At 33.5% G+C, this 16,234-nt stretch overlaps 1 protein-coding gene across 6 annotated transcripts in view; it reads right to left on the reverse strand.

Annotated features, from left to right (window-relative positions):
• The window catches only part of CNOT6L (CCR4-NOT transcription complex subunit 6 like), a 103,073-nt gene that overhangs the window by 22,339 nt on the left and 64,500 nt on the right, over nucleotides 1-16,234 (reverse strand). For all 6 annotated transcript variants that reach the window (XM_007998983.3, XM_007998981.3, XM_007998982.3 and 3 more), the window contains exons 6-8: nucleotides 11,355-11,423; nucleotides 7,827-7,984; nucleotides 5,274-5,428 (exon numbers count right to left, since the gene is read on the reverse strand). In XM_007998983.3, the coding sequence (XP_007997174.1) occupies nucleotides 5,274-5,428; nucleotides 7,827-7,984; nucleotides 11,355-11,423 (382 nt within the window). The remainder of the gene's footprint in view (nucleotides 1-5,273; nucleotides 5,429-7,826; nucleotides 7,985-11,354; nucleotides 11,424-16,234) is intronic.

A 16,234-nucleotide genomic window follows, 5' to 3' on the forward strand; every position in this document is an offset into this window, starting at 1 on the left:
TTTAAAGGTATCTTCTTTTTAGTGTCTTTGCTTTCAAAAGTCGAGAAAAGCAAAACTAGTCTTCCTAAACAGGATGCATATGTCATTATAATACTCCCGTCCACTGACACTGAGAAACTTTAGCGCACACATTCTCACTCAAGTTTTATCACTACAGCTTCACCAAGGGTTGAAAAACCAGAGAGAGTTGAAAACTAGTTGAACCAAATAAAGTTCCTTCTTTCTAGTAAATAAGAGTATTGATATGTTTCTTGAACTTTAAGACTTTCTCAGGTATTCTGCTTTTAAAAGAATGAGATTTCTAGCATTAGTGCTGATGGCTGTAATCGTCTACAATTTATCTTGTTTACTTGTTTATAATTGTAACAAATTTATAATATAGTAAGATATAATTACCCATATTCTATCCCTACTACCTTAACAATGCTACTTCTTACATTCCCTTCCCATACAAACCAAATGTACTCTACTCTGCATGTACTGTCTGTCTCACAGATTTCCACACAGGTAACATTTTGAAATATAGAGGTTTTCTGCCATTCTTTCTATTATTAGATGTTTCTTCTTAATTAGACATATTGGTTTACAGTTACTTTCCAGTCATTGTTCCAAGTCATACATCCTTGGTAACACAGAAAATCTTAAAATTTGTCTCTCTTGATACATTAGTTTACTACTCATACTCTGTGACTGGTACACAGATGCTAAAAGCATTACTCCTGGTGATATTTTATTCTAAGAATTCTTCTGTATATTCACATTTTTGGGGAAAAAAAAAAACTAGACAAAAGGTCAAATGGAAAAAGAAAGAACATATATTAATATAATAAAGACTACTATGACCAAAAAAATCCCCTTATATGATTTGAGAAGTATTATTAGGTTGGATGTTTCATGTGCGAAAAGAACACGTCCAGAGCAGTCCTTCAAATAAAGACATAACTCAATTTCTTACCAACTTGTAGTCTAAAAATAACTTTGTGGGCTGTGATGTAATTAATTAATGCTAGAGAGAGGACAGTGACTGCCAACTATAAGGAACTAAAGCAATCTATAGGATTTAAGTAACATTCCCTCCCTGAATTCAATTACAGGTAAAAAGGGACAATGTAATACACAGTCAAGACAATAGTATAATCACAAAAAGTTAACTCTGACCCCTTCTGGATCACATCCCAACACTGTTAAAACCAAACCAAATAGAAGTTCTTACTATAATCAGTATAAAATGCTATAAGATGTGTTCTTGGTCCCTTTAAGTAATCATGGGAGTGTCGGAAGGTAACTAACTGGAAAAGGTAAGCTGAGAGACTAGGTTAAATAAGGAAGTAGATAAACAATATCCTATATCTGTACAGCCTTTTTTTTTTTTTTTTTTTTTTTTTGAGATGGAGTCTTGCTCTGTCACCCAGGCTGGAGTGCAATGGCACGATCTTGGCTTACTTCAATCTCTGCCTCCCGGGTTCAAGCAATTCTCTGCTAATTTTTCTATTTTTCAGTTGCTTTTTCAGGAATGTTTCTAATACAAAGGGTAAGTCCACTGGATTCAATAGTAAATTATTCGCCTGGCGCGGTGGCTCACCCCTGTAATCCCAGCGCTTTGGGTGGCTGAGGTGGGTGGATAACCTGAGGTTGGGAGTTCGAGACCAGCCTGACGAACATGGAGAAACCCCGTCTCTACTAAAAATACAAAATTAGCCGGGCGTGGTGACGCATGCCTGTAATCCTAGCTACTCAGGAGGCTGAGGCAGGAGAATTGCTTGAACCCGGGAGGCGGACGTTGCAGTGAGCCAAGATCATGCCATTGCACTCCAGCCTGGGCAACAAGAGCGAAACTCCGTCTCAAAAAAAAAAAAAAAAATGTATTTACAACTCAGTTTCTACATATACATTATATACATATAAAAAACATATGCATATGTATGAATGTATTTTATAAAATGCTTTGGAATGTAAATAATATTTGTTAAAAGACAAAGCAAAAGCTGACATCTGGCATTTTATAACTCAAAGTTCTATTTTCTAGTATCTTTATGCATGTAAGTCCCAAAAAATGTTCATAATGATGACCAAACAGGTGCTGCCAAATCCAGAAGTAGATTCTGAATCCCCCAAAACTAAACCAGAATAATATGATTTAAAGAATATTGTATTACATTCTAATTATCTGAATATTGGTAACTTGTGTCCTAGCCTTTACTAAACAATACTCTATCCTTTCATCATGATGGATTAGAGATTTTTATTATAGTATTTTGCTATAAATGGTAATTATGATAGTTTCCATTTATTGTTGTGTATTCTGTAACAGTTTTTCATGTATGATTTAACAGTCATCAATGAAGATGAGGAATTATCAGATAATCTGATTACAGAAGAAAGAGACTGAGAATAAGTACAGTGTCGAACTACTCTCCCCGCAGTTACCCTTGTTAGTTTTGTAACCTCTACAAAAATGATCTTACAAGAATACACAAATGAAGAAACAGGTCCAGAAATGGTAAGTCTTTCAAAATTATATAGCTAAATAAATAGAAGAAGCACCTGACTTCAAAACTCAGTCTTTTTTTGTTCTATGTTATATTTCCAATCTGAAGAAAGAATACAGGCAGGGTAGAATACTTTAAATTCCAAATAGTTGGCACTGAATAGATAGCTAATAAGACATGGATAAATATTTGGTACTGGGACAGAAGGTGGTTTTGTTCTACTATAGGAGGTATATAGTCCTGTCATTCCAGGAAAGAAGTTGAAAAGAGGTACAATGCACTGATGTATCACACTCAAAGTCTTAATCTGTTGCCAGATCCATGTTACCATTCAGGAAAAAAGAGTTGAGGAAGAAAAGAAAAACAGGTGATGCATGCATCTAAGTATTTCCTGTGTGCTCATTACTTAACTAGTTCACAGCATTTTTAATAATTCAAGAACCGATTTGTAAATACCCAAATAACAGTTCTAATTGTTATTTCAAAGCCTTAACTACCTCTAGTAAATTGTTAAGGAATTTTAGATTTTTCCTCTCAAAACTGTGAGAGTAACAAGAAAAACCTTCCATATTATCTTGAAAGAAACTATAGCAAATAGAAAAATAGCCTGATGTTAGATGTCTCAAGTTTACTGGTGCATTTTTTTTAAGTTACGGTGTTTCAAGGAAATTTGTGTATGAACATAGGTAACAAATACTGTCAAGCACGGTGGCTTACGCCTGTAATCCCAGCACTGTAGGAGGCTGAGGCAGGTGGATGGCTTGGGCCCAGGAGTTCAAGACCAGCCTAGGGCAACACAGCAAGACCCCATCGCTACAAAAAATACAAAAATTAGTCAGCCGTGGTGGCATGCACATGTAGTCTGAGCTACTCAGGGTGCTGATGTGACAGAATCACCCGAGCTTGGGGAGGCTGAGGCTGCAGTGAGCCATGACTGCCACTGCACTCCAGTCTGGGTGACAAAGTAAGACCCTGAGACCCTGTCTAAAAAACAAAAACAAATGTCAAATTCAGGGCAATTTTTCTAAATGAGTTAATCTTATAAGAGATATTACTGATATCAAAAGCTCAAACAAGAAGCCTCAAGATTACAGTAGTTGTAAGTATGGACTATGAAATCAGACTACTGTGTAACTTGAGCAAGATATTGAACTTGTTTGTACCTTGGTCTCCTCATCTATAAAAACAAGGAAATAGCTGTATAGCTGCCTGTAAGGGCTGCTTTAAAATTTGAACAAGACAATTAATATAAACAATTAGAAAAGGCCTGACAGATGGCAAACACTCTGAAGTATGGTCATATAACATATAACAAGATTTCAGTCTGCGAGGGACTACATGCCGACGGTAGTCCCATAAGACTATAATGGAGCTGAAAAATTCCTATTACCTAGTGATGCTGTAGCTGTCTTAACATCACAGCACATTACCTTTTTTATGTCTAGATACGTTTAGACTCAAATGTCAATGTGTTACAATTGTCTATTTACTACAGTAACATGCTGTACAGGTTTCTAGCCTGGGAACAACAGGCTATACCTTATAGCCTAGGTGTAAAGTAGGCTGTACCATCTAGGTTTGTGTAAGTACACTCTACGATGTTCCCACAACAACAAAATCAGCTAATGATGCATTTCTCAGAACATATTCCTGTAGTTAAGATATGTAATTTTAATAGAATTATTCTAAAATGCATAAAAAATTACCAAACCATTAGAAGAATTTAGTATATTCTGACCTCAAATACTACAAGGTTTTTTACTAATCATTAACCAAAATAAGAATATCTCTACTACAAATTCATGGAAAAGACAGGAAAGTAGGCATAGATAATGGGAAGTGAACCAAATATCTTTCAAATTCATTGAGTTTGTTTACTTAAAATAGCATGTCATGCTGATAATATGCCTGGATCAATAAAAATAGATTGGCTTTGATAAAATAGTTGTAAAACAGGGAAATACTGGAAAATAGCTGTAAGCATGTATATGCTTATCCTGTAAGTAGATGATTCCCTAATGTATCAAATCCAAATTATTAACCATGGGAATCAACCTCTATCAGATGTCACGTTTCATTTTCCATTGCCCTGACTCAGTCAACCCTTTTAACTCTCTACCTCCATATGCTCTGTGCCTGCCTCTCTTATCTATCCATGCATATCTATATCTTATATATACACCATATGATATTGTAATTGTCTTACATGCCTAGCTTTCCCTACCGGATTTGAGCTTTCAGTGAGATTAGGAACTATGTCTTGACTATCTTTGTGTCTGTTGTGTCTAGCACAGGACTTATCACAAAGCAAATGTTCAGTACACATTTAGTGAATAAATGATTAAATAATTGTATGAAATGTTAATTGTAAAAGATAAAAGATTGGTAAAATGAATGATTCTCAAAAATCAACTATTAAAAAAATCACAGAAAAGAATCCCAGACCACTTAGGGCTAACCTTAAAAGGTACCACTTTCTTTTTTTTTACAAAAAAACTAATATTTTACTTCGCGAAAATATGTTCTGAAATATGAGACCATTCGAGTCTATATCTCTTAAAATGTTTAGTGTTATTTGATAATAAAAGCATAAGAAGTAATACAATAAATATCCTTATTCCAAATATACAGCCTGAGAAATGAAACATTAACAACACTTTTAAGTTGTGTAATACTTTTTACTAGCTTTCTGTTTATTTTATAGGGCCAAACCAAAGACAATTTTAAAGTGTAAGAATTTAAATAAATAAAAGTACACCATTGTGCTTTGTTTCCTTAACTTACTTTTCTGTTTTGAAGAATATTGCACAACCATCTACATGCTTTCTCTCCTGCTCAGACATGATTTTGGCACGTGACTTTGGAGAAAAAAATCCATCATATCCACGCTCCTTCAATGCTGGCAGAAAGAGAGTGAAGTATTGCTCTGTTTCCACTTCCTGAGATGAAAGAAAAGTTATCATCTATATGACAGAGGGAAAATGCTGATTAAGATATAAAAATGTTCAGCATTATAAGATGTAACTTAATAAAAATAATTCACATAGCAAATATTATCTTACTATCTTACCTGATTGCTAGCAGCTGCTACTTGACAATGGTAGCTTTTTAAACATGAAAGAACCAGAAAGGTGACATGATTTTCTCATGCTCACACAGATAGTAACAGGAGTAGGACTACATCCCAAGGTCTCTTGATGCCCAATTTACAGTTCATTCCATTACACTTTACTTCCTCAAGACTGGCAACTAAACAAAGCAAGTTGGGTATATGATAGATTCTGTGATAGGGAATAGTATATTTTATATATAAAAAGGTAATTTAAAAAATTGCTTATCCTTCTGAACTATGGTGGAAAGAAATGATACCCGAGAGTGAGAAACATAAAATCTATTCACAAAAAATTCTACTTTAAGAAATTTTTAAGTACCTAAAATCACAATCATCCAATGGCCTCTATTAATTTGATAATTATTAGCCTATTTTATTCTTTGACTCACAAAATATTTTAACAGGTCTCTCTAAATGAAATAAATATGAAGATAATTTATGTATGCAGATGTTGCTAACAGCATGAATTTACGACAGCAAAAACCCATAAACAACTAAATGTACAATGGTAGGGGAAAAGCTTAATCAATATACGTTCATATAATTAATTAGTTTTGAAGAATTTTAGTAACATGGAAAATCTATTAAGTAAAATAAATAAGAAACAAAATGTATCTGTAAATATATTTTATTTAACGTGTAGAAGAAAAATACTCCAGAAGTTTTAACACAACTACTATCTTATGACATGAAATTAGGTATTTCCCTCCATCATGCTTTGCATTTTTTCAAAATTTCCAACTTCTCTAGAATGATCTCTTTTTAATACAGTATAGTATTATAGCATCACTTTTATAAGACAATTTTCTTGAATTATGATGTTTTATCCTTCAAACTGCTACATTTAAGAGGGTGTGAGGCTGTTATCACTACAAATACTAAACCAAGAGGTAGACAAGAAACTAAAATAGCCAATTTTGTTTACCTCCTCCTCTCCCCAATTCTCTGTTAGTCTCAGGGTTTAGAAGAAAATTTTAATTTTAAAGGATTTTTATATTTTCCCAAGCAACATAAAAATAAATTATCAAGCTACTCTGTTACATAAAAAATTTTTAAATAATTTTCCCTCTCAGGCTATAATGAAAAGAATGTGTGAAATTATAACACACTCTTTTTTTCTTTTTGAGACAGAGTCTCACTCTGCCGTCCAGACTGGAGTGCAGTGGTGTGATCTCTGCTCACTACAACCTCTGCCTCCTGGGTTCAAGTGATTCTCATGCCTCAGCTTCCCAAGTAGTTGGGATTACAGGTGCACGCCACCTCGCCTGGCTAATTTTTGCATTTTTAGTAGATATGGGGTTTCACCACGTTGGCCAGGCTGGTCTCAAACTCCTGACCTCAAGTGATCCACCTGCATTGGCCTCCCAAAGTGCTGGAATTATAGGTGTGAGCCACCACGCCTGGCCTGTAACACATTTTTAAACACCTTTAAGAAATAGTAAGTTTTTGAGTTGATGAACATGTTAATTAGCCTCATTGGATCATTTTTTAAAAATATATGTATCAAAACATCACAGTGTACCCCATAAACATATACAATTATTTGTCAATTAAAAATTTTTAAACCTTTAAGCACTTAACATGTTTTGAAAGTTGCTAAGAAAAAAGTCACTAAAAAATATTCAAACATCTTTTTGGCTAATCATTAGCTAAATTTTGAAGCAATAAAACACATTTCATGAAAAGATTCTGCGTCTTCAGTAAAGTTCAATTAATAAAGTGCTATAAAACAGAAGAATCTAAATTTCAGAGATGGTTTATAAAGTAAGGTAAGGCAAATAACGCATGATTTATAGTATAATATTTTAAAATATGTCTGTTTAAGGAATAACTGTGGGCAAGCTTTTTTTTTTTTTTTTTTAAACAGACCCCAATATAAGTTAAATTTATATTCCTAAAAGACTGGCAATCTTCTGCGGTTTTCTCTTTTAGCAATACCAATGATCATGAGGTGAATATTAACATGAATAATGGGTAAGATTATTTCCACTTAAGTGAACAGTAAATAAATGTAAGTAGATGGTTGTATTCAGTCAGCAAAATAGTTTCACTATGGAAATGTCTTAAATGCTTATTTAAATTGTCCATTTTTTTTAAGAGGAGGAGAGAAAACAATTCTTTTTGAGCTCTGGCTCTAAACACAGGATCTCTCCCAGTGGTCAGATCTTCTCTTATGTTTAAGTTCACCTTTTAAGTTAAAGACAGTTTAATTTCTATGGTGTTACCTGAAGACTAATGATATCTGCGTCACAGTTAACAATTTCTTCCATAATTCCCTTTTTCCTGTATTCCCAGTTTAATGCCCAGGATGGGCAATAGCCATATAGCTGCCGGGTAGCGTATTTATCACATAACACATTGTAACACATAACCGTGAATGATGCTAAGAAGTGGGAGAAAAAACAACAGACAAACGGGAGAAAATTAGGCAACTTTTTCTAAAGCAATATCATGTGTACACCTGCACAAGCACACAGCACACACACATACGCCACATATCATCATTGTAAAATGCCTAGGCAAGATTAAGATTGCTAACCTGCTAAAACATCATTGGAGTCCATCACACAAAATTTATTTTACTAAATCTAGAATTAGACTAACAGCTCATATTTGAGAGTTTTGAGGAAACTTAATAAAAATTTAAAATTTTAAATCTGCTAATTTTTTGCTTATAACGTGCTGAGGAAAGCTTCTTTAAATGAGTGGGACAAAATTAAACTGTAATTGCATTTTAATTAAAGAGCTCTAATCTCATTACTTCTTATTAACAAAATATCTATAGTTTCTATAGCATTTTTTTGGGCCTCCTACTGCTATCATTACTTTGAGGCAGAAGAGATGGACTAACAAAATTTAGTTGTAAGAGAATCCTTTTTGTCAATCAAAGGTGCGTTTCTGAAATAAAATGCTCATTTTTAAATGTCCTTTTAACTATAAAAAAGACTGTGAGCAAACTAATAGGAGAAGATGGTTTGCATCCTTGCTACTGTGTGCATACTTGCTAAGTGTGCTGTGAAGACCAGCAGCATCAGTAATCAATCACCTGGGAATTTAGAAATACAGCATCTGTGGCCCCATAAACATCTCTTTTGGACAGGATGTGCAGTTTAACAAAATCCTCAGGTAATTCATATGCAATTGCATGTTAAAGTCTCAAAAGCCCTGATTTTTATCAGTAATTCTCCATCTTGGCTGCCTAGTAGAATCACTTTGTAGATCTTTAAAAGAAAAATGCTGAAGTAAGGCTCTGACTCCAGACTAATTAAGTTGGAATATTAAGAGTCTAGCTATTCGTATTTTTAAAAAGCATCCCAGCATCCCAGGTGATTATAATGAACAGACATGGTTGAGAATCACTTATTTAAATAAGACATGAGGAATTCAAAGTGAAGTGACACTTGATTGAAGTTGGTTCTGTTTCAGATGATGGAAAAAGTATTAAGAAAAACTCAGTTCAGTCCCCTGAGGGTCTGACTGGTGACCATTTTGTATACTGGGAGCAAAATTTCAATTTGAGTTGACTTGTATTTTCTGAGTATTTATCTTGGAAATGACCCAGCATCATTTCCAAACCACTACACTGTGAAGTAAGCACCCTGAATTTACCTTACTATGCTTCTCAGGATTTGAAATGCCATTTGGAAGTAAGGTGAAAGAGGTAGACTGCCATTTGCTTCATTCAGTTTTTTCCTAAGACTTTGTAAAATGAGATTTCATTAAAAAGATCAGAGATTGCAATTTTTATAATCTAGCCAAAACTCTTTATATCCCTGCCAGTGCCTGAGAATGAACCAGCAATTTTTAAACAGAAGTAAAAACTACCTAAGTGTTATTATCACTCATCTCTCATACTCTGTTTCTATTTGGGACCTTTTTCATTATCTAGGCTTGATTCCCATATAGTTTATCCTTATTATTATTATTTTTTTTAGCAATAAATCACCCTTAGCCACCACAAGGTATTATATACATCCCTCTATGTATCAGAAGTAAAATGCATTTTTAACAGTAACTTTTTTTTTAGCACTCAGCTCCTACTCAGGGAAGCACCATACCTCAAAAGAAAAGTCCACACTAGTTTTTCAACGAAGAAAACTCAAGAACAGATTACTTTGAGAATTCAGCAATTAATGAAAATTTGTTTCTATTGTTCCTTTTCTTAATGGAAATGTAGCTATGCAATATTAGAAAATCTTTTCTTCAAGATTATGTTCACTCATATTCAAAAGAATTAGAAAATGGTGTTTTTAACATCAGAAGGGAATAATTAATTATACACCAGGAAAGGCCAACTATAAAATAAATATCTAGCTTTAAGTTTTATAGAAAACATTAGGTACTCTTTTCACTTAAAACACCAATATGCAACCTTATAGTAAAAAAGTTATTCATAACATTGACACAGTGCCTCTTAAAACAAGCTGATACTGCAGCTCTAGAGTGTGGTGGTTTTAAAATTATTACCTCTGAAAGACACAAAAATGTACTGCATATTATAATATTTTGTAGTGTTATTAAAATGCAAATAGAACCATGAAGAGGCTATATATCCCACATTTCCAAATACTTAAAAAAAGACTTGTTCTGAATTCTCTTAACTTAAAAAAGCCCAAAACTCACCAACAAAAGGCCTTTACATTGCTCAAAAAATATATAAAGTCTAATTGTGATTTACCCTTTAACAATTAATTATCTTGTTTTTTTGAGACAGGGTCTTGCTCTGTCTCCTAAGCTGGAGTGCGATGGCACAATCTTGGCTCACTATATGTAAACTCAGCATCCCAGGTTCAAGCGATTCTCATGCCTCAGCCTCCTGAGAAACTGGGATTACAGGAGTGCGCTACCACGACCTGGCTAATTTTTGTGTTTTTAGTAGAGACAGGGTTTCACCATGTTGGCCAAACTAATCTTGAACTCCTGGCCTCAAGTGATCTGCCCACCTTGGCCTCCCATTGTGCTGGGATTACAGGCATGAGCCACAGTGCCCAGCCAAAATTTATTAATGTAGTACTATTCTGTAACTGGTTTAATCTTCATACTGAAACGCTTGCAATTTTCATTTAATTTTAAAATGAAATTAGATATCATGAAAATTATTACTTTTGTGATTTAAAAAAAGACATTTCGAAAAACAGTAATTCATAACTTATTTTAAGTAGAATTCCCAAGCCTAAAATACCAAATATGAAGAAGAATTTATAAACATCAAACCATTATCGGTCCCTGCAAAAAGATAAATGCTTATGCTTTCTACATTACTTCAGTTCTAGAAATGCTAGATTATATACCTATATTGCTCAAATACCATGTACTATTTCTACACCCCTGGGCTGGTATTATACTTTGTTGCCAATACAGTAAATATATGCCCAGTCTACGTTATTCTTCCATAAATGTTATCTACCTCTCAAGAAAGATCAAGTACTTCTCAGTAGTTTAAAATTTTTCACAAGAAAAACCACAGTTATTCATTTTTCTTACATCACCCAATACTCTCTGTGAAGATGCCATTTGGAAAGCTGTATTATAGAAATAATTTTAAAACCAAGGGCTGCATTACTGTGAAAGACATAAGACACTTATTGAAGGTCTATCTTAATGTGGACTTTTTAAAAGTTTATTCATCAGTATTTTTAAACGCATCTACCCATGAGAGGTAAAAATGAAGTCTTATTTATTACAGATCATGAAGCCCAAATAACATTTTAAGTATTTCTGGGAAAAAAGGAAGAATGAGAAAAACTATTTACCTGATGGCAGAATTTGGTCTCGTTCTTTTAATGTAATCCATGGCCTCGGAGGAAGCTGCTCTGGATGAACTGGAAAAAAAATTTTTGTAAATATAGGTTAATTTCATGTGTTTCTGAATTCTGAAATGTGTTTATAATGTCAAAACCACCTCTGTTTTCCATTCTGCTGTAACGGCCTGCAAACTGGCTTAATCTAATGCTGAAATTTAATGAAGATTTAGTAGCCAAAGGAAATTCAAGAAAAGCTATGCAGAGAACACAGAACTAATACAAGAAAATAACATTAGGAAACTCATTAATGGCATTTTCACTTACATGGTATTTACGAAAAGTGCCTATTTAAAACCCTACGTAAAATCTTAGGTCTTTAATTATATATGTAAAGTGTATTGATTTAGCCTTGTGGGAAATCAAAGCCATCTGAAATTCCAACCCTGACGAATTAAAAGAGTCAAATATCTTTAAAATAGAAAAAAGTACCTATGAATGTATTAAAGTTAGTGAATTTTCTAGTGCGGCCTTCATTTCCTGATTTTACTCTCTCTCTTTTATAAAGTCAACACAAAACAAGAGATAAGGATAGAATTACATTATGCAGAAAAAAGGAAGGCACTTGTTAAACACTAATTGCTTAGATATGGTTATCGATACTATGGAACCAAATGCTACCTAACTACCAGATGAGTTAAGATTTAACTACCCCCTTTTCTTTTCCTTTCAAAATCTTTGAAATTACAGGACAACTTGATTCAAGTTTGCAGATTTGCCCATGGTAGTAATAGCTGAGAAATGTATTCCTTTAAAACAAAAAACTCTCCATCTTTATCTAGCCACTTTGGTCAAAACCAAAGTAGCCCAGATATTTAAAACTGTCACTTTACTAACAGTTTTGGTGTTCTGAAAGTCTACCTATATATTACTGTGTTTTAGCAGCCATACTCTTCACAGAGTAGAATGAACACTATTTCATATATTCCATATCTTCCCAGGAAAGAAAAGAAGGTTATAAGGTAATAGACAAATCATCCAGCTTGTTCAACATACTGAATCCCAGAAAACAATCTTCTGGCTATGTGAGTGCCATAGAATCACAGCAAGTGTCTCAAAAATGAAAAATCTAATACAGAAACAGAAAAAGTAAACAAAAAAATTTCTAGCTATTGGGATCCTTATCAGCAAAATCTACCTAAGTTGGCTTGCTTAAAAATTCAGAAATCCAGAAACTTCTAGAATAAAACCGGTAATATAATATCAACATTCTAGTGCTTCCAAATCTTAACTAGTATATGACAATGTAGCAGTTTAAGTATAATGCACAGTAATCAGCAATATCCAAAGAGCCAAAAACATAATATGAGTGAATACTCTATCTCACTACTAACCAGGAAAATTAAGAAGATGAGATAGCATATTTGTTATCCAAGTTCATGCAAAATTTTTAAGTGCAATAACATCCAGGACTGGTGATGGCGACAAACAGCATGTACAGCTGGTAGGAATATAAATTAGTACAGCTATCTTGAGAATAAACCGGCATCTTTTAAAATTTAAAACATCCATGTCCCTATGACAGAGCAAAATTCTATGTCCTGGGATCAGCCCTATCTTCTTTAAGCAGCATTAAAAAAGATATCCATTACACCATTGTTTATATTAACAAAAGCAATAGTAAATGGCTAAATAATATCCATTTTAATAAAGACAATGCTATAGTTTAAAAAGAAAAAAGATAAATATGTGTTCAAGTGGAAACATACCCATGGAATACTGTTGAGTAAAAAGAAGTAGGAAAAAAAACAGAATAACAAAATGTGACATATTTTATTTAAAAATGTTTAAACCACACAGTAAAAGTAATAGTATAAAATTTCTGCTGGTACAATTTTTGTATGTAAATGCTCACCAGAAAGTAAAAGGATATACACCCAACTAACAAGTGTGATTACCTGCATGGAAGGGACTGTGATTAAAAGTAATGATTAAAAGAAATTTTAATCATAACAGAAATTTTAACTTTTTTTACAAAAGGATAATATATTCATATGAGACAAGCATTTAAAATCATTTTTTTTTAAGATGAAACTATATGGCCAATGATATGACAAAACAAAGAAATAAAGAGTTATATGGGCTACTATCACATAAAATAAATAAATATATTGGTGACTCAATCTTCAACAGAGCTCAAGAGAGCCATCCTTCCTCCCCACACCTAACATTGACTGGCAGCACTAGGCCTGATCTGCCGGCAGTGCAGGTGTCAGCGGAACCTGAAGAGACAACCAAATCTACATGCTAAACCTAAACAGGGTAACTGCCTGCTGAAATCAGAGATTTAAAAAGCATCAGAAGTCTCCTAACATAATATCCAAAATGTTCAGGGTACAAATAAAAATCACTGGTCACACCAAGAACCAGGAAAATCACAACTTAAGTGTTAAAAGACCAACAGACACCAACACTGAGCTCAATCAGATGTTGAAATTACCTGACAGATTTTAGAAGAGCCATCATAAAACTGCTTGAACAAGTAATTACAAATATCCTTGAAAAGAATAGAAAAATCCAGCAAATACAGAGAATTATTTTAAAAGTATCAAATAGATATAATCCAACTGAAAAATACAATAACCAAAATTTTAAAACTCATTGGAAACGCACAATAACAGATGCCAACAGATAAAAATCAGTGAACTTGAGAACGAATCAGGACAACTTAGTCTGAAAAACAAAAAGAAAACTGACTGAAACAAATGAACAGGGCCTGAAAAAACCTGTGGAACCATAATTTTTAAAAAATCTAGATTTGTATTACCAGAGTTACAGAAGGACAGGAGAAAGGATGTGAAGCTAAAAAAGTATTCTCAGAGAGAACAGGTGAAAATTTCCAAATTTATGTGAAATACTTACATCTAACAAATTTAAGAAGGTGAGCAAATTTCAAATATGAAGAGCCCAAAGAAATCCATGCCAAGACAGATCATAACTAAACTTCTGAAAACTAAAGAAAGAACCTTAAAAACATCATATAGAAACAGCGTATTACCTATAGGACACCAACTGAAATGACACTAGATTTCTTTTAAGAAACCATGAAAGCCTAAGGAAGTGGTACAATATTTTTCAAGGACTGAAAGAAAAGAACTGTCAACTGGAAATTCTGTATCCAGAAAAAGTATCCTTCAGAAATCAAGGGGAAATAAAGATGTTAACAGACGAAGGAAAACACTTCCGTTGCTAGCAGACCTGCCCTCAATAAATAGCTAAATGGGGGCGGGATGCAGTGGCTTACACGTATAATCCCAGCACCTTGGAAGGCTGAGATGGGAGGATCACTTGAGGCCAGGAGTTCAAGACCAACCTGGCCTACACAGTGAGATACCATCTCTACAAAAATTTTAAAAAATTAGCTAGACACAGTGACATGAGCCTGTAGTCCCTAGCTACTTGGGAGGCTGAGATAGGAGGATCACTTCAGCCCAGGAGTTGGAGGCTGCAGTGAGCTAAGGAAATTCTAAATATCAAGGAAAATAGAAATGGAACATCAAAAAAGGAAAGAACAAGGAATCAGTAAAGTAAGTGTGCAGCAAGACAGAAAGTTGAATAACCATGAATATAAAACACATGAAAATATACCCTAAGTATATGTAATAGAAAAGCTGAAATAACTACAAGAAGACAGACAAACCTACCATTTTGACATGGATTTATTGGTAATGAACAAAACCAAAGTAATCATTGAGTACATCTAACACATTCAAACAATATAATTAACAAACAAACTAATATATAGGATACTGCATCTAATGAGACATTATTTTCAAGTGCGTACTTAATTACAAAAATTAATCATCTGCAGAGGTAATAAATAACATATTTTTTAAATTTAAATTAATCAGGATATGTTCTCTAATCACCATGGAATTAAGCTAGGAACCTAAGACAAAGAAAACTAGAAGAACTCTGAAAATAAAGAAACAAGTTCCTAAATGACTCACAGGCCAAGGAAGAAATAAAGGCTATTAGAAAACATGCTGAACTGAATGATAATGAAAATAATACAAACTAAAGCTTGTGAGATACACCTAAAAGCCACTTTAGAGGAATATTTATACATAAATAAATATATAAAAATATTTGAGGAAAAAAAGACTGGAAATTAAGGCACGTGAACCTTAAGCAAGAAAAAGAATAGCAAATGAAACCAGAAGAAAGGAAGAGATAAATAAATTAATAATATTGAAAACATACAATAAAGAAGACCAATGAAGCTAAAAGTTGGTTCTTCTTTTCAAAGAAAATACTAATAAATGCCTGGGCAAGACTTTGCATAAACTAATATCCTAAATGCAAAAAAGACATCACTACACAACCTACGGATATTAAGACATCATAAAATATTCTGAACAACTTACGGCTCATAAATTTGAAGATTTAGATAAAATGGGCTAATTTCCAGAAAACACAACTTTCAGAAACTCATAGAAAGAGAAATGGAAATCAGAATAGTACTATAGTTACTAAAGAAATTAAATCAATAATTTAAAACTTCCCACCAGAAAAAAAAAAAAAAACCCAGAAAGAAAGAAAAAAAAATCAACCTTAAACAAATTCTTCCAAACAACAGAAAATAAGGGAATACTTAAACAAATTTTCAAAGCCAGTATAACTTCAATATCACAAGTTGACAAGGACATTGAAGGAAAAGAAGTACTGACCAATCTTACGCATAAACACAGATGCAAAAAATCCTATATAGGCTGAGCATGCTGGCTCACACCTGTAATCCGAACACTTTGGGAAGCCAAGGCGGACGGACTGCTCAAGGTCAGGAGTTCGACCAGCCTGGCCAACATGACAAAACCCTGTTTCTACTAAAA

Source organism: Chlorocebus sabaeus, chromosome 7 (assembly GCF_047675955.1).
Source record: "Chlorocebus sabaeus isolate Y175 chromosome 7, mChlSab1.0.hap1, whole genome shotgun sequence".
In the NCBI taxonomy this organism is placed as follows: Eukaryota; Metazoa; Chordata; class Mammalia; order Primates; family Cercopithecidae; genus Chlorocebus; species Chlorocebus sabaeus.